General features: G+C 33.7%; 1 protein-coding gene across 20 annotated transcripts in view; it reads left to right on the forward strand.

Moving 5' to 3' along the window:
* Positions 1-25,957, forward strand: part of LOC127065625 (potassium voltage-gated channel unc-103) — a 138,667-nt gene that overhangs the window by 29,704 nt on the left and 83,006 nt on the right. For 18 of the 20 annotated variants that reach the window (XM_050998253.1, XM_050998226.1, XM_050998273.1 and 15 more), the window contains 2 exons: positions 16,503-16,661; positions 22,292-22,442. In XM_050998253.1, the coding sequence (XP_050854210.1) occupies positions 16,503-16,661; positions 22,292-22,442 (310 nt within the window). Of the gene's footprint in view, positions 1-2,869; positions 2,995-16,502; positions 16,662-22,291; positions 22,443-25,957 lie in introns of those variants that run through there. The other 2 variants (XM_050998403.1, XM_050998395.1) reach the window with 2 other exon arrangements.

Here is a 25,957-nt window from a genome sequence, read left to right on the forward strand (position 1 = left end):
TATAAACAATTTCGTGGACAAATGGAAAACAAGATTACAAGACGTAAAAAATATTGGAACGGATCGTCAAAGTCATTTCTATTTTACTTTTTGTATTTTTTTTTGTAATTCTGCGCAGAGTCTCTCTCTCTCTCTCTCTCTCTCTCCTTCTTTCGAGTGGCCATTTCGCGCGAGCGACTCCTCCAGAAAAGCTTTCTCGCGCGTTACGCAACGAAAGTAAGCGGCGAGGTGAGCGAGGAGACGAGAACAGCGTCCGAAGCAGCCAAGAATAGTTGTGCTCGTCCTCCCGCTCGTACTCGTACTCGTACTCGTGCTCGTGCTTTACCTTCTCTCTCTCCCCCTCTCTCACCCTGACTCCCACCCCCATCCCACTCCACCCCTTTCTCTCCCCTTTCTTCTTATTTTCCGCCGATACTCTACCTCGTCGCTCACCCATAACCCTTTTCGCGTATTCGATGACATCACGTACTGCTTGCCAAAGTGACGTCATACAACGTTTGACCCCACCAGCTCCCCTACTCCTCCTTCTTTTCTTACTCCTACTCCTACTCCTACTCCTACTCCTGCTTCTTCTCCTCTTTCTCCTCTCATCTCAACCCGACAACTATTTCAATATCACTGATTGCTAATAAATCTAATATTTACTTGTCGTGATATTCGAGTTAAATTAAAAGATCAGTTAATTCGAGTATAATAATTGAATCGATTAATCAACGAACCGGTCGATTTAACGAGTTTAAATTGATCAAGACGTTTATATTGGATATCGACGATAGTTTAATATCTTTCTTCTAGATCGATTATTTCAAGATATTCATAAATCGTTGATTATGTTGAAACGTCATTAAGTAATATATGTATACCGTTGATTAATCGACAGGCTGATCTCTGTCTTAAAATTCATAACGAAATAAGAATTCTCCGAGCGCGTCGATAAAATTATTTGATATTATTTCATTAAACGAGCAATATAAAATATAATTAATCAGTGACATTCGTACTATTAAAATACAATTAAATTTAATTAATCATTACGTCAGATATTTATAATTAATTATGAACTTTATCTTTTCTATCGTTTTCTTTTTCCTTTCTCAAAACTCTCTCTCTCTCTCTCTCTCTCTCTTTCTCTCTTCTTTTATCTTTCGTTGATAAAATAACAGAGATGGACAACGACCTCTGTGATTTCTTGCAAAAACGATATAAAAACGATCCATTCCTCCTATCCTCTTCTCGTGATGCTTCCTAGTGGTTTCGACCGTGTTAGATTCGACCGAAAGAGAATAGGACGAGGTTTCTCAGCGTTAATTTCGAATGCTTACGCCGCGAAAGCTCGCCAAGATAAGACGAGCTTACGAAGACGAAGACGACGAAGATGACGACGTCGACGTCGTCGACGACGACGACGACGACGACGACGACGACGACGACGACGACGACGACGACGACGACGACGACGACGACGACGACGACGAAGACGATGGTGAAGAGTCAGGCGAGAGACGCGAGCTTGCAGTCTCCGCTACGACCGCGTACCGAGCTTGCGAGAGAGAAGCTCAGCTCTTAATCGCGACTGTCATTCGTGTGTGCTTTTTTGTTGTGATTCTGATTGGTTCTTTTACTCTTTCTTTTTCTTTCTCTCTCTCTCCCTCTCTCTCTCTTTCTCTCTTTCTCTCTTTCTCTTTCTGTTTCTCTTTCTCCATCTTCTTCTCCTTCTCTTTCCGTCTCTCTCTCTTTCTCTCTCTCTCTCTCTTTCGAAGAAAAGAACAAAATAAAAGAAAAAAGAAAAAAAAAATAAACAAAGTCAATTGATGATTATCAGTCCGTTCGAGCTTGCAGCTATCGTAAATCGGAATGACAATAAGATTTTTGTTTTTCGATGAAAAGAAATTCTGGTTTTAGCGGAGGATAAATTTTTCAGGAAAAAAATTTACGATTGTCGAGAACGTCGAGGAGTATGAATTTCGTTTAGACGATTACGAATATCCGATAGGATGAATTCTTGTTAGCAAAGCGAAAGCGGGAAAAGTTTCGTCGTTGGTAACGCCATTGTCTCGTGTGTCTTTCTTCGTAGAAAACTTTGACGACCGGCCAAACTTAATCGTTTTGCTTACACCACAACGACGCTTGGTATCCAACTTCGTCCGATGCATTTTTATGGTTAGAAATTTTTTTCTTTGGTTTTCTCGTGTTCCTTTTTTTTGTTTAGTTTTATACATATACATACCTATTTAATACATACATACATACATACATACATATATATATATATATATATATATATATATGTATAAAATTCTTTTTTTAGACTAAAAACTTCAACAGAGAGCGTGCGTTGAACGCTCTTGATCGAATCTGTCGTATGCGGTTCGTGCGAAAAAGAAATTGAAAGATATAACCGTGGAGGATAGAAGGGTTTCAGAACGGGGCACGTTAAGAGGAGAAGAGCAGGAGGGAAAGAAGACGTAGAAAGAGAATATAAGAGGAAAGATTAAGAAGATAAAAGATCAGAAAAGAGATAAGAAAAAAAAAAAAAGAGAGAAAAACATAATTTAAGAAGTTTCGTCAGGGAAAAAATAACTTAAGCGTTCAAATATTACCTGTTGAATTTTGCACGATTATTTAACGAGAGAACGCAATCGGATTTATAATATCTCGTGAGATATGCGAGAGAGGAACGATGGCGGATCCACTTTTGAATCTTTTATATTACTTATCTCGGAAGCTGTAAGTTCGAACCTGCATAAACGAGAGATTCATTAGATTCTCATATAACGTTTCCTGTCTTTTTTTTTCTCCTCTCCTCTCTCTCTGTCTTCCTCTTTCTCTCTCTCTCTCTCTCTCTCTCTCTCTCTCTCTCTCTCGCAGCATCGATTTCCGATTTTTTTTCCAACGAGACTCTCGAGGTGTTAGAATTCAAGCGAACAAGAATCTCGAGATGAGTTGCGACGTGGAAAGCCCGGAAGAGGGACAACAATGGATACCCATGAAGTCGTATGTTCACTTCATTTATTTTTCCTTCTTTCTCTCTCTCTTCTCTTTTTCCTCTCTCTCTTTTTCTTTCTCTTTCTCTTCGCCCTGTCATCGCACCGTCGTGCTAATTAGTTATCCGAACGAGTACCTACCATCTTTCTCTCTCTCTCTCTCTCTCTTATCTCTGTCTTTCTCTCTCTTTTCACTACGTTTCTGTGATGACGCGCGATTAGCACAGAGACGCATCGCTCGAGCACTCGACCCACTCCTCGAAATAAAACGGTTCGACGGGTTCAAAGTGCTACTTCTAGACTGTTGTTTCGACTACTTTCATTACGCCTATCTGTATATATATGAAAGATTCTCTCCTTTTTTCCTCTTCTTTTTTCTTTTATATATCTGAATAAACAAACAAATAAATAAATAAATATTTATTATATTTTATGTATATATATGTTGTAATGGATATACTTATATATAGATTTCTATCTAACGAAAAATGTTTATTATTAGTTTTGAATATTACAAAGATCTTTTATTCAGAATATGTTCATGAAAACGGTTCATGAATACGAAATAATCGGGGAAGATCGAAACACTACCGAGTGAAGAAATATTTTATTTTAAAGGGAGATAGATACATATAAATATATATGTACTTACGTAGATTTTATCGTTCTCTCTCTCTCTCTCTCTCGAGAGAGAGAGAAAGATAGAAAGAGAGAGAGAGAGAGAGAGAAAGAGAGAGAGAGAGAGATCCATGTCTGGCCATGACCCCTCCGTGACTACTGTGCGAGGAAACGAGAGATAGAAAAGATTTACTCTCGGACTTTTTCAAAGGACAAACGTCGACACGAGCGTCGAGCGTCGCACAAGAAGCGCGAGCATGAAATTTTCCCGTTTCGACCGACATTCCTACCGTCGTACCGTCGTTTTTCTGGCGAGAACGAGGAGACGATATTTTTTTCGCGCGTGGCGAGCTTCTATCTTTAAAAAAAAAAAAAAAAAAAAGAGAGAAAGAAAAAAGGAGAGAGAAGAGAGAAGAAGAAAAAAAAATTATAAAAGAAAAACGAGAACAAGAAAAATAGAAAGAGAAAAAGATAGAAGGTGCGAAACAATTTTTCAAAAGTTTCTTAACGAAGGATAAAAGACGAAGTAAAAAGTAAAATTAGTCGTACGGAATAGAATTTTGCGACGAATCGAAAGGAGTCACGTTATTGAATTCATACTGAATGAACGCTTACGAAACGTGTTTTTATGATAATTATAAAAATTATAAAACTTGAGAAGTAAAAAAAAAAAAAAGAAATGAAAAATAATAACCTATGAATCAGAGAAATATATACTAACAATAAATCGTGCAATCGTTTATGATAGATTTAAAAATATGTTTCATCATAGTTTAGCGAGCATTTAACTCGAATTTCTCCAAATAGTAAATATTTCTTGTAGCAATAAACGATCATTGTGAGATCGTCAAGAGCGTACGTGCCAAATGTTCCACTACGGTGCACTGTAAATCGTCATTATATATTTTGGAATCGGATGACCGAATAGTTCTAATTTTTGTCTTTTTTTATTTCGTTGTATTTGTCATTTTTATCCTTGTATTAAAGACTTATTATATTCTTGCATAATATAACAATAAGAAACAACAAATGGAATTTAAAAGGACACAATAACTGCAATTTATGTAAAATAGCAGTAAATATGTTCTCCTTGTTAATCGAAAACGGTCTACCATGGTGCGTGACCCTTCGATGGGCCTATGTTATGAAAATTCTATTATACGCGATAATAATGCACCGGCTGAATATCACGAACGATATTATCAAGCAATTCACATTCACATTTCATTTTACAGAAAGTAATCCACGATTTCTTTTATTAGGAAAATTCGTTGCTTGGATCACCGATAACTAATAACGCGATATTTTTTGCGTTAAGAGAAAAAAAGAACATGAGAGTTTAATGAAAGATTTGAAAAAAAAGAAAAGAAAGATATTAATGCACCAAACAAAACTAAAAATAATTTCTTCGACAATTATAATCGTTATAATCGATATAGGTAATCGTGTAATTTATATTACGTAGTAGAATGGTTTTCGTATTAAGATAATATCGTTCGAAATCAATCTCGAAATTTTCATAATTTAATCAAGAAGTTGAGATCTCAAGGACGATTATAGGAAGGTAATTAGTCGATGATATTAATCGTGCATTAGGATATGAGTGATCATATTAGATCGCTCGTATATTTTATAGTCGGCGATATTCGGTTAAAAGCTTTGGATATGTGTCCAAGTTAATTAACTTGCGTATAATTAGGATCATTGAGAATAAGTGACATGTATGTATCTATTCATGTACGTACACACATAGATACAAGTACATACGCGTTGTGTTCTATGCGTATATATACACACATGGACACACGTGGCTCTATGTGTATATATATACACATAAACGTGCGTGTGCTCTTTTGTGCGTACATATACACACACGAACATCTCTGCATATATTATAAACATAAAAGTGTATACGTGTGCATATATTTCTTGTAGTAGTTTCGGTTGCATCTTCCTCTTATCTTTTGGTCCCTCAAAACGTTTGACATCACTTCGTAGAACAGTTTTGTTACAGTAAACGACGTCGTCGTTTCTGCCAATTGTTGTGTTCTAGCGGTCACATTCGTGAAAAGCTTTCGAAAGCTTTACGCTAGGCCAAGCCCGAGCACACGCAGCACGCAGCTTTGAAAAGGGAGCGAGCACATGAGATGGGTTCGGTAGAGAGAGAGAAAAAGAGAGAGAGAGAGAGAGAGAGAGAAAGAGAGTAAGAAGAGAGTGAGTAAGAGAGAGAAAGAGAAAGATAGATAAAGAGAAGGTGCGACAAGGACGAGAGGGAGAACTATTTCTGTGCACCGCTTGGCCTGCAGCGCACGTTGCCACGTCACAGGGGCATTGCACTCGGTGACGTCACGAGGGCACAGCGTCATCGACCAATTGGAGGAAGTCGTTAACCCATTAACCAGTCGGCTGCTCGTTCCACTGCGGTATCGTGACCTCCTCGCTATCCACCAATCGTCTCGCCGAACATCGCTGCGGTCTCACGTGATACCAGGACTTTTCTCTCTTCCTTCTTTCCTTCTCTCTCTCTCTCTCTCTCTCTCTCTCTCTCTCTCTCTCTCTCTCTCTCTTTCTCTCTATCTGTTTCCATCCTTCCTCTTTCCTATCTCAACTTTTACCAATGATCGAAAGTCACGAGATCTTTACTTTTGAAAATTTAATCTTCCACATTTATTCTCGAACAAATATTTAACGAAGCTCGTACGAATGGGGTGTATGCGTTTATAAACGTGGAGGATAAGTTTCAGACTAATTTTCTTTTATACGAATATGAGATGGCAATTTCGCGTAGAGAGATGGAAAAAGAGCGTATTCCCTAATGGGGTGGTAGGCGGCGAGAGGCAGGAAGCGGGGATACCATGCAAAAATTATGAAAGGTAAACTCGAGCGTAGTTACCTCGGTTGTACGAACATTTTTTGACAAGGTGTTAACGAATTTCGTGAAATATTATATAAGATATTTTCATATCTGTCTTTATTATATTATCTTGTTATTTAATATTAATAACATTGTTTCTATACATCTCTTTCTCTCTTTCTCTCTCTCTCTCTCTCTCTCTCTCTGTTATTCAATCAGTATCACGAAACTATAGTAATCGTTAATTTATTCGAAGATATTCGATAAACGTTAGGTAGGTCAGTGACTGTTAGAAAAGATGAATCTTTAGATAGAAAGAGATAGGACAAGAGAAAGAGAGGCTGAAAGAGAGAGGAAGTGAGAGAGAAAGAAAGAGAGAAAAAAGATAGAGGAGACGACGAACGCCATTGGCTCGTCAATCAGGTGAGTCGTATACAAGGTCATTGTGTAACCTAAAGTGGCTGGATCAGGAAGGGCCACGCGTAAATCGGACTCGTACGTTAGTATTAGCAGACTCATGGTATTTTCGGATACGCTTAGCACACGATGGGGGTGCTTATTTATAGCTTCTGCTCCGTCCTAACGTGTGACGATTTTAGAAACTCATTTGGCTATCTTCGCCTCCTTGCGTATTATCAAATTCCGTGTCCTTCTTTTTTCGCACGCGCGTTACATATACAATCTATCAATACTTTTGTTTGTGTGATAAACAATTGTATATATATTTTATATATACATATATATATATATATATATATATATATATATATATAAGAAACTTTAAAAGGATTAAAATTAAAATTTCATTAGGAAACTTTAATCTAATAGATAATTATATATATATATACACACCCACATTTGAAAGTTTAAAGGATTAAAATTTCATTAGGAAACTTCAATGTAATACATAAAATTATAATAATTTAATATATGAAAATAACAGAGGAAGAGAAAGATAGAGAGAAAGAGAGAAAGTAAACATTTATTTAATAATTATATATTTATTAGTATTGACATAACCTGAGATGTTTAAAAGATCAAGAAATTTCGTTATTTTCCAAATCATGTATAAGTCTACGTTACAGAAAAAAAGGAAAAAACAGAAAAAGAAAATAGAAAAATGTAATACAAAAATAGATCGAAATATTTATATTTAATTCATCTTAACACATTCGTTATCTCAAGTAACAAAATTTCCATATCGCTTTCTCCGAAGTTAAACTTTTTACATATTACATATCATTTTTGTATATCACTTAGGGTGTGCCCCCTTTTTTTTGTTATCTTCCTCCTAAAATACAGGTATACGAATTACATACACGTTATATCAGGGGAAATTAGAGGTAGTTTTTAGTTTACTTGTTAGGGTCAACACGCATCCATCCATTCATACGTTTATCACTCATAAAACATTCATTCTAACACTTTGTTACACTTTTTATTACTTTTAGTCATTCTCACATAGCGCATATATATATATATATGTATATGTATACACACATACATACATACATATATATATACATACATACATATGTAACCGATAATAGTCGACGACGTTCAACGATGTTTTCATCGATCGTAACGGTTCTTACCACTGTTCGTTTTCACACACGTTTCTTCACTCGTTTATCTTCTTTCTATCTTTTTATTTTTCTCTTTCTTTCTCTTTCTCTTTATCTTTCTCCCTCTCCCTCTCTCTTTCCCTTTCTTTTTCTCTCTCTTCTTCTAATACTAGGGACACGTGCGATTTATTAGAAAACTTTTACTCTTCCTTTGATCACGCGAGAAACTTATTACAAGAACGAATTAGGTAGGTAGATATATAAGAAAATACTAAAGTTCCAAATATTAAAGATTTACTATCTCTTTGTACTTTTCAAATCTTTTCAAGACGAAAGGAAAAATCAAGAAGAAGATATAGAACGAAGATTCTAGAAATATCAAGACGAGTTTATCGGTGTCTGCACGTCGTATTCTCGAAATAGACACAGACTACTAGAATCCCTTTCTCTCTCTCTCTCTCTCTCTCTCTCTTTATCTTCTTCGCTCAACGAAGAAAGAACGTAGTCATTTCGCAAAATGTTAACTCAAAGAATAATATTAACTTACGAAGTATCTCGTACGATTTAACTGTTTATAAAAATTATCGAAGATTCACTTAAATACCTAGTTCGAATTTATTCGAAGGTTTTTTTTTTTTTTTGAAGATAATTCATTTCCCTTTTGTTTTGCAAAATCTCTCTTTCTCTCTCTTTCTTTCTTTCTATCAATATTTCTAGGAATAGCAACGTAAGATAGTTTGAGAAAAAAGTTAGCCGATAGTTTTTCTTTGAAAGGAGGATTACTGGATTCTTTCTGTTGAAGAAATTGCTGAAGAAATTCTAGAGACTAGTTGGTCGATATGAAAGTGCATTCGAGAGCACTTGTTCTTTTCTTATTTTTACTAGAGAGAGAAAGAGAGAGAGAGAGAGAGAGAGAGAGAGAGAGGGAGAGAGAAGGAGAGTGATATAGATAAAGTGCACACCGAACGGGCTGTCAAGTCGGTGCGTTCAACCCCCTCGAAGGGTGCACAACCCTTCTTTCTCTTTCTTTTTTCTTCTTTCTCTACTTTTTCTCGACCTTCCAAACTTGCCGACTGAGAGCCACTGGGCACAAGGACCTAACGAGACTCAGACCACTCGACTGGAACAAAGCGAGTGTCCTCGAGATTCCACGGCATCTCCTCTATTTTGCGAACCATCAACTTGCGTCTCTTTTCGATTTGCTCCGATACGTCTACCACTTGTCTCTCTCTCTCTCTCTCTCTCTATCTCTCTGTCTCTCTCTGTCTGTCTCGGTCTCTGTCACTCTTACTTTTTTTATACCCACACACTTTCACACTACTTTTTTTTCTCTTTTAGTAGACCGGTATGGCCCTTCGAAGAGAGGTCAACATTCGTTTGCTCGTCAAAGAGCACTTAGCACTACATGATTCTTTTTTCCTCTATGATCCTTGTCTTGCAAATATTAAAAAAAAAAAAAAGAAAAAAGCGAACGAACAAACGAACAAACAAACATACAAAAAATCAAAATAGAAGCAAATAATCGTACCTAATATAATAATCTTATTAAGATTGAAGATAACTCTGTTTCTCTCTCTCTCTCTCTCTTTCTTTTTTTCTTTTTTTTTCCATTAACCGTGATTATGGGAGTAAGAAAAAAAATTTATGGATTAGAATTAGTTGCTTATCCACTCGACTATTCACCCTAGCTATTCTACCGGCATAGTCTTAATTAACGTCATTCCTTCCTCCCTTTTTTTTCTTCTCCTTCTTCTTTTTTTTTTCTTTTCATTCGGATTCTTCGCGACCCTTCTGTATGACCTGGAAGTTAAACAAGGAAGACCTAATGAGGTCAGAACAAAGAGAGAGTACTCGTCTCTGGTACTTCACTCGTGGTTACTTCGTTGCTGATAATTAAGTCGGTCGTTCAAAGGACTTTTGGGTTTATTGTTAACACCTTGTCATTCATATTTCTCTCTCTCTCTCTCTCTCTCTCTCTCTCTCTCTCTCACTCACTTATTCACTCTCTCTTTCTCTTTTTCTTTTTCTTTCTCTTTATTCTCACAATCTTTCCTTTACTTTCATTTACGTTATTTACAATAAATTTTAGTACGAAATAAACATTACATTCTAATTAAATTCAAATGTTTCTCATTATAAATCGTCGTTATAATATACATACATACATACATACATACATACATACATACATACATACATATGAAAATTTCTATTCATAACGTAGAGGAGAACAATTTCATACGACGTTATTTTCGTGATACGTCTAGTTCAGTCTGGTGGTACTTCGGGTTAACTCGTGCGTGGCAACCCCGAGCTAATTACGTTGCGATAATTACGTTGGAATGTCGTGCGTGTGCGCGTGTGCGTGACCAACGCGCCTGCGTGCACGTGCGTTCGCTCTCTAATATTACGTACTGATTAATAGCGAGCTGTTCACGAGATTGTTTCACTTTTCTCGTAAAAATTATTTCATTTTCTTTCGTCGACCGAAGTTTGTTTCGTCGACCAAACACGATCTTTCTTTTCTTTGTCAATATTTTATATCATTAATAATATTATAATATATCATTTTTTTTCTAATCCCCCTTCTCTCTCTCTCTCTCTCTCTTTCTCATCCTGTTTTTTTCTTTTTTAATTACAATTTTCTCTTCTCTTTTGATCTTTAATCTTTAATAATATTATATTATCTCGGAGTACAATTTTTTTTTTAATTCTTTTCTATCTCTCTCTCTCTCTCTCTCTCTCCCCTCTCATCTCTCTCTGTCATCCTATTTTTTCTTCTAATTCTTCTTTCTTCTTTTTTCTTCTCTCTCTCTTTCTCTCTCTTCTAGCATGATATCTCGCTATCTATCACTCACACAGACGTATGTATTATAGTACACAGTATGAAAAGTCTATACCTCCAAAAAAGTTCTTCGATAAAAAGCATAGCCACTGTTTCCGTTCTTTTATCTGTGCTCGCGTCGAAGTGGAAAGCTCTGTTATTGGTAATACGGTTTAATGTTCGAGGATTATCGCTTTCCGACGCCGACTTGGAAATGGGCCATGATCGTGGGTATCATACGTAGTGGCCGTGAATCCTTTATCCAGAGAATATCGAAATTTTCCACGAGATCGATGATCTCAAATTTAAGGAAGATTTCTATCAATTCTAACTGGAGAAAAATAAAAGGCATAAAGATACAGCATCGATGTAAAAAAAAAAAACTTCAGTAGAGAATGAAAAAATAGGACACGGAGAAAAAATTAGAACACAGAGGCGCATTTATCAGATTGAACGAAAAAAAAAGAATGAAAAAAAAAAATAGAAACAATAAAAAAAAGAGGAAGAAGAAACGAGAAAAAAATTTCCGTCGACCTATATATTTATCATATCGATAGTTAATAATAATATTTAAAAAAAAAGATAAAAACAAATTGATATAATTTTCTCGTCGAGTATCAACGATGTATATTTCAGTTCTCTAAATTATTCGAATTAATTAAGATTCACGGGGATGAGAAAACTTGGACGCTGAACGAAATATTTTGATTCATTGATACAAAAAAAGAAGAAATAATATAAAAATATAAAACGTATTTGTTAAACGGGTATTCGGTGTAACGCGAGTAACGTATAAAACAAGAAAAGAAAAGAAAAAAGGAAAGAAAGAAAAAGGAAAAGAAATGAAATGAAAAAGAAAGAAAAGCTATAAAAGAAAGAATCGAAGGTCGTCGTTCCTACGCGTTCGAAATTTGGTACGGAAGCCTGTTGTCATTGCGTGACCTGTTCCGTGCGTGACTTCGTGGACACAAAGACGGAGGGAAAGAGAGAGAGAAAGAGAGAGAGAGAAAGAGAAAAAAGCACAAATAGATAGGCATAGAGCGAGAAAGCATGTACGGATCGATAGGACAGCCAGCTGTGACGTTACCACGAAGATACCACATTGTAACCATCGTGTGTGTTTCTTCTAACAACTATACCCTATTCTAATTGGAGACAACAGTTAAGTCTATTTCTTATTTTTTCTCTTTTCCGTTCTTTTTCTTTTTTTCCTTTTTTTCTTTCATCATTCTCGCAGATACTTAAAATGGAATATTAGATCCGCCGAAAGCCTTTTTGTGTTTTATTTAGCATGCAATTATTTGTACAAGGACGAGTCGTATTTTTATCGGAGAAAAATTTCAAAGGTCTTTTCTTCTTTTTTTTTTTCTTCTTTTTTCTTTTTTCTTTTTTGCCTCATCGAGATTTGCGCGAAAGATTTTAATGTTAGATAATAATAGAAATAAGATCGTTAATTAAATATTGATACACAGTGTATTATTCACTTTTATTTCTTTTCTTTCTCTCTCTCTCTCTTTTTTTTTTCTTCTTTCCAATAATCTTGATTCGTGCATGTCGATCGAGGGTATAACATCGTTAATGAATTATTAATTCCAGTACGTAACAACGGTATTATTTTCTATTATTTGATTTGTGCATTCATTTTTATTCCTACTTTATTTACTTATTTATTTATTTCTCTTTTTTCCGAATAATCTCGATCCGAACGAAATTGATGATCATAAGCGATAGATGAGATATCATTTTCCGCATAATAACGTTAAACTGATGAAACTTCGAAACGAACACCGTTCGTCAAAAATAATAATATATTATATATCGTCAAGGCCGATAGAAATGTAAAAAAGAAAACTTATCGATAAACTTTAATAACGTAATGATCGATGTGCGTGCTCGTGCACGTGCGCTTGCGCGTGAAGTACCTATCTACAATGTGCAGTAAAATTTGCGTCCATCTTTTGATCCGTATGGATCGTATCGCGAATGTTGATCCTACTCGACGATGACGTTCTCCATCGACCATCCAGGTGGCCGATGGCACTCTTGGCACGCTTGCCCGTGCGATTACGTCGTAACACACAGCAGTGTGTTTTCCATCTTCGAAGATTGCGCAACCGGAGCTACGAGCAACCCCCTTGTCCTCTTCCTTCTCTTCTACCACCACTTCTACCTCCACCTTCTCCACCACCTTCACGTCCGCCACTTCTTTCCTCTCTATCTCTTTCACTCTAGCACAACCAACACTTTGGATCGAGAATCCGAAGGTTGCTTTGCGAGCCACATTTTCGTACGAGACATACTTTCCTTTTGTCGATTTCTTCTGGAACACGTCCAAGGTACCTTGACTCGTAAACCGCGTACCCAATTAGCTTCTTCGATGAAGATAAAAAAAAGAAAAGGAAAGAAGAGAGATAGATAGATAGGTAGATAGATAGATAGAGAGAAAGAGAAAGAGTGTGTGTGTGTGTGTGTGTGTATGAGAAAGAGAGAGAGAGAGAGAGAAGTAGACCTGTTCATTCGTGACGTTTTCACCGTTTTCCGTCTTTCTTCGTCACCTTCTCTTAGACGCGACACACGATCGTGCTCGACGAGCCGTGAGTTCGACCTTGAAAACAAGACCACAAGTAGCCGGTAGCAGTTTGAAAAGCTACGTGTCGACGACCGCTACAAAATATGTCTCTCTTTGTTGTATGTAATAAGGTTAATGTGGATAGATGGATTGATAGATAATTAGATAGATTAGGTAGATAGATAGAAATACGATTGAACTCTTCGAAAAATTTCGTCGAGAGATTTTTTATTCGGCTTACGTTCTCTCGCGCGAATATTTTTCTTTTCTTCATTTCCTTTATTTTCCTTATTTTTCCTTTATTTTGTTCTTCCTTCTTTCTTTTCACTTCTAGCGGTAACGAAAAATATTGATTATTCGATATTATGCGACGATACGCGTTAATTCTAATCTTCGATCGAAAATATACGTTTGATTTGCAAATTGTTAAGTACCTATCTTCTATCGTTTTTTTTTCTTTTTTTTTTTTAAAGAATCTTGTGACGATAAAACGATTGGATCGAATTGATCGATAAGATAATGGAACTACGAGAATTTTTCGTTATGAAGTAATATCGTTTTATTTTAATAAATTCTTAACTTACATATGTACGTACGTAACAACGTATATTTATTTTTTAACGTAATCAATAATTATATAGTTATTCAAATAGACCTTCTGCGGTTAATATAGTAATTTAGGCGTAAAATAAACATGGAGTAAGGGCAAAATAAGCGCGTAATAATGATGCAAGGTAAGCTAAGAAACCATCGCTCGCTCATTACTACCATTTACTTACTACTACCCTTACTACTGCTATTTACTTACTACATTTTAGTAGTAGTATGAAATCCGCAGGATTTCTCAGAGGCATTTAAATTGAAATATCTCCTAAATTAATAAAATAATTTTTCAAACGTACGATTAATTTTATTTTTCTGTTTTTTTTCTTTCTTTTTTTTTTTCGTTAAGAAAAATATCGACCGACGCTATCGTAAAACATATGATTTCATAAAAAAAAAAAAAAAACCTTCGTCAACCTTCGTATGTCCTTTACTTAGAAAAAGAAAAAATTATTACTACCATATTATAGACATCTCCGTAGAGTACGATTTATTTAAACGAAATTTTATCGTATCTTTAAAAAGAACAGACTTATTTTTCCATATGATTAAATCTGTATGTACTTACAGTATATATGTATGTACATATGTACGTATGTATGTATGCATGTATGTATTATAACTAAACTACATTTTGAATATTGTACCAGAGTAATCTGCACCTTAATTAACGTCTGATATTTAAGCTCGAACATCATATCAATATTTAATCATCAGAGTCGATAGTAGGTCGTTCAAAACGTTTCGAAAGTTACTTTTGAATAAAGGATTAATCGTTGTTATCTCGGTTTTTCGTTAAAGACGATATCCGTTGACTTTACGACTCCGCAGTTTTGTCGTTTCTTTAACCGCTACTGGAAAATACAAAAATCTTTGGCCTACCGCCAAAGATTCTTTATAGCGAGTTTCAACGTTTTACTAGGGAGTCGTTTCCCTTCAACAACTATGTACATATGTATGTATGTAAGTTGATACGTTTCGAACAATGTATATGTATGTATGTATATATGTACATGGTGGGTCAATAGTTTCTAAATCATTTTACAAATCGATTAATCTTTTTCGTGACTTTTTAGGCTAATTTTTTTCTTCTTCTCTTCTTTTTTATCAGATTGTAAAAGTGCCAGCATAACTATGAGTCCAAAGAGTCGCGAAAAAGAGTAATTGGTTTTTAAAGTCATTTAAAAACTTTTGACTCATCTAGGAACTTTTTGTCGATTCTATATATATATATATATATATATATATATATATATATATATATGGTTTATATTATAAGTAGATATACCTATCTATATATATAGATATATATATACACGCAAATATATACAATATACCACTTTCTATTATATTATATATATGTATATACATGTGTGTATATATGCCTGTATGTATATATATATATATATATATATATATAAATATAATATATTTAATATAGGTATATAATATAGGTACATGTACGCTAATTTTCGAATCAGACGTTTACTAGCTTTCGTGTCTATGAAAAGAATGGCTCGTTGAACGTAATCGCTGGTTATTTATCGGGTGCCGCACGTTCACGATATACCTCTGTCTCTCTTCAATAAACGACAATCAGAATCAAGGAACGACGCGACACCAACTTCCCACGGATATAAATTTGTCGACGCGCCGCGCTCGCCGGATCGGTATCGGCCTTGACACGCATTCGATACGGGTCGTCGCCTACGTTGATCGTAGAAAAACGAAAAGAGAAAGAAAAAGAAAATAAATAGAGAAGAAAAGAAGGGAGTGAAGATAAAAAAAGAAAAGAAAGAAAAAGAAAAGAAAATGAACGATCGATTAACGTACGTTGAATTCTCACGATCGTTTTTCGGTGAAACGTAATTTCATTTTAAAATAAGGTTTATGAAAATTTCTTCTTCGTAAAGATTTTAAATGATTGAAATTCTAATACCTATTAAGTGTGAAGAAAATCTAACGAAGCGAGTCTTACGAGAATGAAATTATTCTTTATCTTTTATGTATCAAGTATACTAAAAGTTATGTTATTATAATTTCTATGAAATTGGGTTTGGCGGTTAACGCGAATTGAATAAGTATAGAAGATAGTAAAAACGACAAAAAAAGAGAATGATAAAGAAGTTTTTAAAAAGTACATAGTAAAATTACGTTAATTATATAATATATAATATAATTATGTATATAGGTATCATTAATGATCATCGGTTTATATCGACGATCAATTTTTTATAAATTTTATTTAAAACATTTTTGAAATTAACAAAAACAAAAAAAAAGAAAATTCAGATTACACCCATTCCCTGATAAAAGATAAAAGTCAAATATAAAAGTTATGAAAATAAAAATCTACTATATTATACAAAAAGATTACGAACGTTATTATGATTTTTGCGAAATTAATCTAGCTTGTCGTAGTACTTGTTAACATTATTTCTTTTTTTTTCAATCGATTAAAATTTTTTGTCTGCGTTTTTATTAGGAACCAAATTCCTCTGCAGCGAGGTGATAGCATTGATAAGGAGCGAGGTGGACGATATTTGCCTGCAAATCATAAACTTCGAGGATCTGAGCTCGCAGCCTCCACCACAAGCTGCGATTCCACCACCGAGTCAGGCCAACAACAGGCTTGTTACGCGCTGTAAGTACCAAACTTTTTTTTCTCTATTATTTATCTACTTATCTATCTGTCTGTAATGTATGTTAATCGAATTAACGTCGAATAGAAAATATATGGCTATTTATTGGATCGGTATTTTTAAGTATTTGGTAAGTATTTTAAAACTAATGGTCAATATTTATTAATGAGATATTAGTATGTAATATGAGTGATTCAACTTTGATACTAAATTATATATATATATATATATTGACCATTTGTTTTATAAAATAATTATTATGAATTAATAAAAATACTGATTAAGTAAATAGCAACGTAGAAAATAGATATATCTATCTTCTTCTAACTAAGAAATATCACGATACATAATTCTCTTTAATCTTGGAAATCAGATTGAAAATAAATTAATAATGAAAGATACAATAAAATATTTATCTTCCATAACGATAAATATTTTTAATACACTTATAGCCGTAATTTCAAGCATCCACAATTTTAATATTATATTCTTAGAATCCTAGAATCTTTTCATTTTTATTATTGACGTTTTATTTTTAACGAAAAAAAAATACTTTCGAATTCATTAGATTTGAATCTATATATTGTTGAACTCACTTAAAAATTTTAGGTATTGTAATATCCATAACGAATTTTTCTTAACGATTTTTTGACGATTGGGATAGGGGATGGGATTAGGGATAGAGGGGGTAGGTTGATCGAGACGAATCTTCCGAGTTTCTTCAAAGATGTAAGACACTATCAAGTGGCATAACTGTCGACTGTCGTCATAGTCGTAACGATCGTTATTATGATCGAGAAATCGGGGTCAGGATTTAGCCGCATAATGAGTCTAACTGGGATCTTGCGGAGTTTACGAGGGGGTATTCTATGCGAACGTTTATGCTCGCACGCTCTTTTGTACATATAGTACTTAGATAGGTAGATAGACACATAGATACATAAAACTTGCACATACATACATACATATATATATATATATATACACATTGTGTTTATAAGTCTGTACACATTTACACGCACATACATCGCATCTATAAGCATCTACACACATACATACACGCACACACATTTATTATTTGTACACATCGAAGATGCGCATCACACATATAAGTACCTACATATATATAGATATATAATAATTTTGTACAAATATACCTATGCATATAATAATTTACACACACACACATATGTATATTATATATAAATACATTATAGATACGCGTACACACATTCACATATATACACTTTTATATATATATATATTTATATTATTTGTACATATATTATAGACGTGCATCTAATCCAAGCTAGGAAGGGACACGTCGTCAGCTTTTATATCTGGAGTCGTTCGCTAAAACTATTTTTAGATAGCCGCGGTACGGAGTAGTCGGTTGAATGTGTGTGGCACGCCTAACGGTTAACCCTGACCCGATAATAAATGTTATGCCCTCGGATAGGAAGCTATAGGCATAGCTAACGTCGCGTCGCCTCGACAAACTCTCTCTTTCTCTCTCTCTCTCTCTCTCTTCATTCTTTCTTCTTCGTTCTTCTTCGATCTTACGTCGTTTTCTTACCTCCCTATCACACAACCCCCTTCCTCCTCCTCAGCCACCATAACATGATGTTGAGACAACGCGATTAATCGATCGATCCTGAATGTCATTTAGTTTTCTTTCCCTTTTTTTTTCATTTTTTTCTTTTTTCTCAACCGAAGTTTACAACTATGTATGTACATCAGAAGTTAGTCTAAAGATTATTTTTTTTATCCTTTTATGTTTTTTTTATTTATTTCTTATTAATCTTTTTATGTAATTAAATGTATATGTACATAGAAAAAATCTTCTTCTCATAGGGACAATCATTTCTTTTTTTTTTCTTTTTTTGGGTTTATTATTCATCGGATCAGTATTTGTAAATATTTTTAATCAGTAATTTATATAAATGGTCATTATGTATAACAAAATGTCAGTACGTTTTATGAATGGTCAGTATTTGATCAATCAATACAAAAACTGTTACTCGATATAAATATTTTTAAATGTAATAACTCATTAATATTTTATATAGATGGTCAGTATTTATTAACTAACTCAGATGCAATCCTGACCCTTCATTATTTGTACCGTGTATTTATATTGCTTATTGCTGTCTTCTTATAAATACTAATTGAAATATTCGTATATTATCGAGCATTCATTTTACAAAATATTTACCATTAATTAATACAAATACCGTTTGGATAGATAGAAATGCATTCTTTTTTTTTTTTTAATAAATTTTCTTATATCATATATAAACCGGATGTTTTTTTTTTTTAACAAAAACAACACATCTTCTAGTCGTTGGCAATTAATCTTTCGTTCATTGAGAATTTCCAAAAAAATCATCGTGTATCATTGAAAAGAGAGACGAAAAGAAAAAAAAAAAAGAAGAAAAGAAAAAGAATTCTTCAAGTAGAGAATTCATAACGCGAAAACTCATATTTCTCGTATACGTGATATAATATAAACGCGTCTCCCGTTCCTGGCAGTTAATTTTTTTCTTCTTAAATCGAAAAGCTTGAATAATGTGTTGAATAAAAAAAAAAAAAAAGAAGAAGAAAGAAAAAGGATAAAAAAGGAGAAGAAAGGTAAAGAAAAAGGCGAGGGGAAAAAAATTTATCTAATAATTTTGAACGTCGAGAATCAGAAGTGTACTCAGTTTATTGAATATGGCATATCCAGTAAAATTGTAGTTTATATATATATATATATATATATATATATATATATATATATAGTAGTCGATAGTCATGATTTTCTTTTAAATTATGCAAATATCATAGACGGCAAAATTGAAAGTTTTCGAGATATGATAATACCATAAGTACGATTACATACATATATCTCAGTTGCAGTACTTTAATTATATAATTGATTCTATCGTGCCAGTGCTATTTGGTCTATCCAACGTAGTAAGCGTTTGTCCTTCCACTCGAAACTGCGAGCATTGCATCGTGATCGATCCTTCGTCGAGGCGTCGCATCGAGGCGTCCGATAGAACTCGATCGATATCATCGTATTTCGCTAGTTTTCCTCATTGCAGTTGCTTCTATATATAATACAATTATATACACGCGTATATATATATATATATGTATATATTTATATATATGTGCTGGGTAGACCTAAAGTCTATAGACGGATACAAAAGTTTTCAGATAATTCGAAATACAAATTAATTATTCTTTGTAGAATATATGTTAGTACTACTGTTTCTTCTTTCTTTTTCTGTTTTTTTTTGTTCCTTTTTCTATCGTTTTACAAGTCTAATGACGAGTCTATAAAAGAATAATTGATATACAAAGTCATTAAAGAACTTTTGACCCATCCTGTATATATATATATATATATATATATATATATATATACACATGTATATCTATGTATCTTATTAGTACTTTGTCTTGAAAGATTTGTGTGATCGGCCATCTTCCAGAAAGGAAAAGAATGAGAAGACTATAAAAAAAAAAGAAAAAAGGAAATTGAAAAGAAAAATGAAAGATAAATAAATAAATGAAGAAAAATATTTTAAGTATGATTAAGACAAGGGTAGCAGCTGTTGAAGAAGTTCATAAAAAAGGGATCAAATGATAAATAAAAAAAAAAGAGAAAAATAAATGAGAAATAAAAAATAAAGGAAAACAAGGTCACGAATACTTTCTTCCATTTTCTTTCATATTTGATTCATTGATCGCAATTATTGGAGGCGAGGCGAGACACCATCTTATCGGACACGATAAGAACCATTCGCGTTATTCTCAACGCACAGGGGTATCCCGTTGGGAACTATTTAGAAACGAGCCAATCAATCCAAAGTCTCTGTCGTTAAATAACGCGATATCTTTGATAACTATTGGATAATAGAAGAACATAGCGAGCCTCTCTTATATATGGCGTTTAATAAACGATCAATATAATACTTATATCTCGTTGCGCGTAGATATATAGATAGGAGAGAGAAAATGAGACAACCTATTATTATCGAATTTCTTTCGTAAGTTTTATTATTGCCGCTTGCTGTTATATAATGAAACTAGAGAGAACCGTTCGGATTGGTCTTCTTTTTTTTTTCTTTTCTTTTTTCTTTCCTCTTTCTCACTTTCTTAATTTTTTTAATTCTTTTTTCTTTCTTTTCGTTTCTTATTGTGTCATTCGATCATTTTTATTGAGATATTAAAAAGGCGAAGTAAGAAAAGAAAATGCGAAATGGAAAGAGTACGATTGTTCGTTCGTTTGTTTTTTTGTATTTATTTTCTTTTATTATCAATAAAGAAAATCGACAAGAGTGAATGAGGAGAATGATGGCGAAGGCGAGGAGTGCTTTAGATATTTATAATATCCGTTTAACGTTGACCGAGAATTAATTTCAATCTTGTATATAATTTCGTCTGGTATTATATTTTTACGAAGGTTCAGTGACTTTATGTTTGGCGCGATATCAAACGTGAATTTGATTTTCCTCTTTGCCAACATTTGTTCGTTCATTCGTTCATTCGTTCGTAAGCGATCTGACATATTCAGAATTTCGGGCCACCGACGATCGTTACAATTTCTCGCCCACGTATCCACATCGTATTCGATAAGCGAGAAGGATAATAGCAGCCAACGTTGAATAGTTTTTCTACGGTTCGTTTAATCGACAAATCGAGGAGACTATTCGCGACGAGAGAACTTTTAAGTAGAGAGAAATATGTATATACGTACGTATGTGTATGTATGTATATATGTATGTATGTATATATGTATATATGTATGTATGTATGTATGTATGTATGTATGAATGTATGTAGAAAGAGGATACCCCGAAATAACACGCTAACTCCTCGATCTATTGTTACGTACAGGCTGGTCCACGGAAATATTAACTTTAACGACAAAGTTACAGACGTACGTGTTGCATCATTTCAACAAAAAAAAAAAAAAAGGAAGTAATGGCACAGTCCATGTATAATGTATTATTTAAAATATCATTTATTATTCCTAATCTTCAAAAGACTAAAGTATCGCCAATCCCTTTGTTTCCTTCTTTATGTATTCTTTTTGTTTCTATTAAACAGAACTTTGCTTTATTAACACGATGCAAAATTGAATGCAATACGAATTGAATAACATACAATGATCGTCTACGTTTTTGTCTTTTTTCTTTTTTTCTTTTCCTTTTTTTTATTTTACAAAGCGCTGAAGAATAAAATCATATTTTTCTTCTCTCTCTTTCCCTCTTTCTCCATCTCTCTCTCTCTCTCTCTCTCTCTCTCTCTCTCTCTAAATATCTACTATTAAAATAATTAAAAAACAGATTTGAATAAACCAAAAGGATCGCTTTCGTTTATGAAAAAATTACTGGTGAATTAAATGAATAAAAAAAAAAAGAAAGAAAAATGCAAATATAATACATACGTTAGTATATATGTAGTCAATCCTCGAATAATAATATAAAACGTTTTGTTGTTATACGTCGGTCTGGTTATCGTTAAAGTCAATATTTCGAGAAGTTATCAAAATGATATTTGATTAACGTGGAACAACCTGTATAAGAGGCTCGTATTACTAACAGTGACTAATGTGATTCAATGACGTTGACTCGAGCAGTCGACAGGGCAAGGGCGTCCTTTCGCGCTGGCCTCTCGAGGACCGGTGTCGTTGGTCCACCGAGGGTCAGAAATCGGCCAAGAACGACGAGCAACTTACCTCATCGAGTCGCGGATGGGACCATCCTCGACGAGGACGCCTCTGAGAACTGGTAAGTCCTCTCAGAAAACGACATATTTTATAAGCCAAAGCTTCTTCTTCTTCTTCTTCTTCTTCCTCTTTTTCTTCTTCCTCCTCTTCTTCTTATTCTTCTTCTTTCTTTTCTTTTTCTTCTTTCCTTTTTGTCCTTTTTTTTTTTACTTTTCTTTTTACACGCAGGGTGACTCGTTGTTCTTTCTTTTCTTTCTTTCTTTTCCTTTATTTGTTTCTCTCTTTTCTTTCAACCCTTCTTATTCTTTCTTTTCTTTTTCTTTTTCCCTCTTTTTCCTTTTTTTTTTCTTTACTTTTCTTCTTATACGCAGGGTGACTCGTTTTTCTTTCTTTTTTTTTTTTAACCAAATATCTCCGTTCCAAATAGATTTTGCAAAGAAACGTTTCGAATAAAAGAGTACTAAGTTTCGAAGGGTTCGCCTTGAGTGACGGAGAAAAGGAATTTAATAACAGTATCGTAGTTATTTCCGATAGAGAGAAGATGCTCTTATGGAAGATACGAGATTGGTAAATAATTTTTTCTTTTTCTTTTCTTTTTTTTTCGTATTTTTGTTTCTTCAATGAAAATCGATTGATATTTCAAAAGTCAAAGAAATAAATCGTAGAAAATATCTATAAGAGTCGGACGACGAACGCCTGAAGGTATAAATTTTCATTGATACTTCATCGAGCTTTAATCGTTACATCGAAGATTAACGAACTGTACTGTAATCGCAATTTTCTTGTTAACATTTAATAACCAATTTATAATCAATCAATTTTTTTCTCTCTCTTTTTCTTTTTCTTCCTTTTTTCTCTCTTTTTTATTACATACATTTTCGAAGTTTTAATCATTCGTTCAGTAGTCACGAAGAACAATATTTTGCAATTTCATAGTTCGTTAAACCTCAAGGCGTCCTAACTCGATGAAATATCGAATGAAAAGATAAACCGCAATTATATTCGTTGGATCCGCATCGATGTTCCCTATAAATTTTCTTGTTAGGTCGAATATATCGATGTATAAAAAAAAAAAAAAAAAGATTACAATTTTCATCTACAAAAAATGGCCGCGATACGTATTAAATAAGCTTTTGTAATCCACATAAGTTAACACAAGTTTTATTCGAAAAATTTGTTTATAAAATCAATAGGATATCGGAGATATTTGATCGTATCGTTTCTTGAAACGATATTAATTAATTATTATTAAACCATATGGCCTTTTACACAGCGCGAGCTTACTTATATTACTTAATCACTCTTTTAATCTTTTATAATCTCATCTTGAAGAATTGCAACGTATGCTATTATATATCTACGTCGTTTCTTTCAATGTAGATAGAAATATAATCTTAATAACTAACTCGCTAGAATGGCATAGGATTTTTTTCACGTTTTCCCAGGTGTATGTCCAACGTATGTAAGGCTGCAAAGTAAAGTATACCCACACACACACACACATTTACACATACAGAGAAAAAAGGAAAGACAGATAGATAGATAGATAGAAAGGTAGGATCATAAAACAAAAGGTAATCCAATTTTCTTCGGATATGTGGCCTCGAGAAAGTTTCTATCTTTTTCCAATCTTTTTCTATCGCAAAGTTTCGTTTTCCTCTTCCCTCCCTTCCTTTCATTCCTCCAAATAATAATATTCTTGACGAATCGTCGACAAATATTTAACGTTATGTATGTTCGTCGACGTATCGATCATCGATTTGTTTAAATACGAACATTACCTTCTATACATTAGAAAGATTCATTATTTTAAAGTATGAAAATTATATTAGGATATTTCTAGTTATGTCAAAGGATCGATAATAAAGCCGTGCTCGAACTAAAAGATTACTCGAATCTAGTTCTCGAATAAAACATTCGATCCAAGATTCTGTATGTAACGCGCGTCGGACGAAAATTGCGATTGGATTTCGAAATGAACGGTGCGACCGAACGAACCAGGAAGTAAGCCACTGAAAACTTAAACCAGTCGTTCTAATTTTCACGAAAGTCCTAATTCCGTAGGAGAAACGTGCTCGATACAATTTTAAGAGGTGGCGGAGAGGGGCGAGAAATGGAGGAGGAGTATTCGAGGAAAGAAAAATTAATTCGACTACAAAATAAAAGGGAGAAAACGTTAACGTATACTCTCTTTTTCTTTTTTTTTCTTTTTTTTTCTTCTTTCTTTCTCTTTTTTTTACGACAGATAAAATCAAGGGGGAGGGGAGTGGGATGGGATTAAAGAAATTTTAATCAAGCAAATTGCACGGTCTAATTTTTTTCATTTTATTCCAGCTATGATCGAAGTTCGATCGTAGGTGTAGTATGAATCAACGTTAATTATATTTATTTTCATTCATTTTGTAGTCAAATATCGAGAAAAATGATTAAAAAAAGAGGAAAAAGAAATTGAAATGAATGGAATGTTAGCACCGATATCAAACGAAAAAAATTACATTTTCTCATCATTTTTTTTTTCAAATATTGAATTACGTGAAATAGGTAATTAATGATTGATTATATTACGTATTGTCTGATAAAATAAAAAAATAAAAAAATAAAAAAACAAAGTAAAAAAAAAAGCAGCACCTTATTTATTATATCTCGATATTTGTTCTACAAACTATTTATTTTCTATATAAGTACGATTTCTACGATTCTATTTTCTATATAAGTAAATAAATAAATAAATAAATAAATAAACCGGAATGAAATTTAATCGAATTTAATGAAAATATTTTCTGTTATTTTAAAACAGCTACGAAATACGTAGACAATTTTTGTCAAATCGAGCCGACATTTTTTTTTTTTTTATGATCCGACGATTCGTAACGTTCGACGATTTTTTACTTGTCGATTTTGAAGCTCCGTTAACTGACGTTAAGAATCTCTCTCTCTCTCTCTTTCCTTCACTCTCTCTTTCACCCTCTTTCACAGCCAGTTGAACCTTTGTGTCTCCAACACGATTCTTCGTTCCGCGGAACTAATTTCCGTGGGACGATGCGATTGATCGATCGGATATTCTTCGTTCGGGAGCAATTCCGAATCCGTCCATTGTGCTAAAACGATTCCAATCGAGCGAGCAATCTAACCACTACTGACCTCCCAACTTCAACTATCGCTTTTCTATCCACTTTATCCTTGCGCGCGATTCTTAAACTTTCGCGATCGTTTGACCCCTTCCTTTCGTCTTCCTCCCCTTTCTACCTTCGGTATCATCACCTTTCTTTCTTTCTTTCTTTCTTTCTTTCTTTTTTTTCTTTTTTTCTCCCCTCTCTCTCTCTCTCTCTCTCTCTCTCTCTCTCTCTCTCTCTCTCTCTCTCTCTCTTCCTTCCTTCCATTATACCGATCAAGGAGATTGCTCTTCGTAATGTATGTAATCCTCGTATAATAAGTTTGAATAAATTTTAAACAATCCCTTCGACAAAAGCGTATACGTCATTTATTCAACGAAAATATTGTCACTTTCGATTTCAAATATTACTCTTGCGTTTCAATTCATTTTATCGTATATGTCGCTCGATCATTAGCATAGAG

This window comes from Vespula vulgaris, chromosome 1 (genome assembly GCF_905475345.1).
Source record: "Vespula vulgaris chromosome 1, iyVesVulg1.1, whole genome shotgun sequence".
NCBI classification, from domain to species: Eukaryota; Metazoa; Arthropoda; class Insecta; order Hymenoptera; family Vespidae; genus Vespula; species Vespula vulgaris.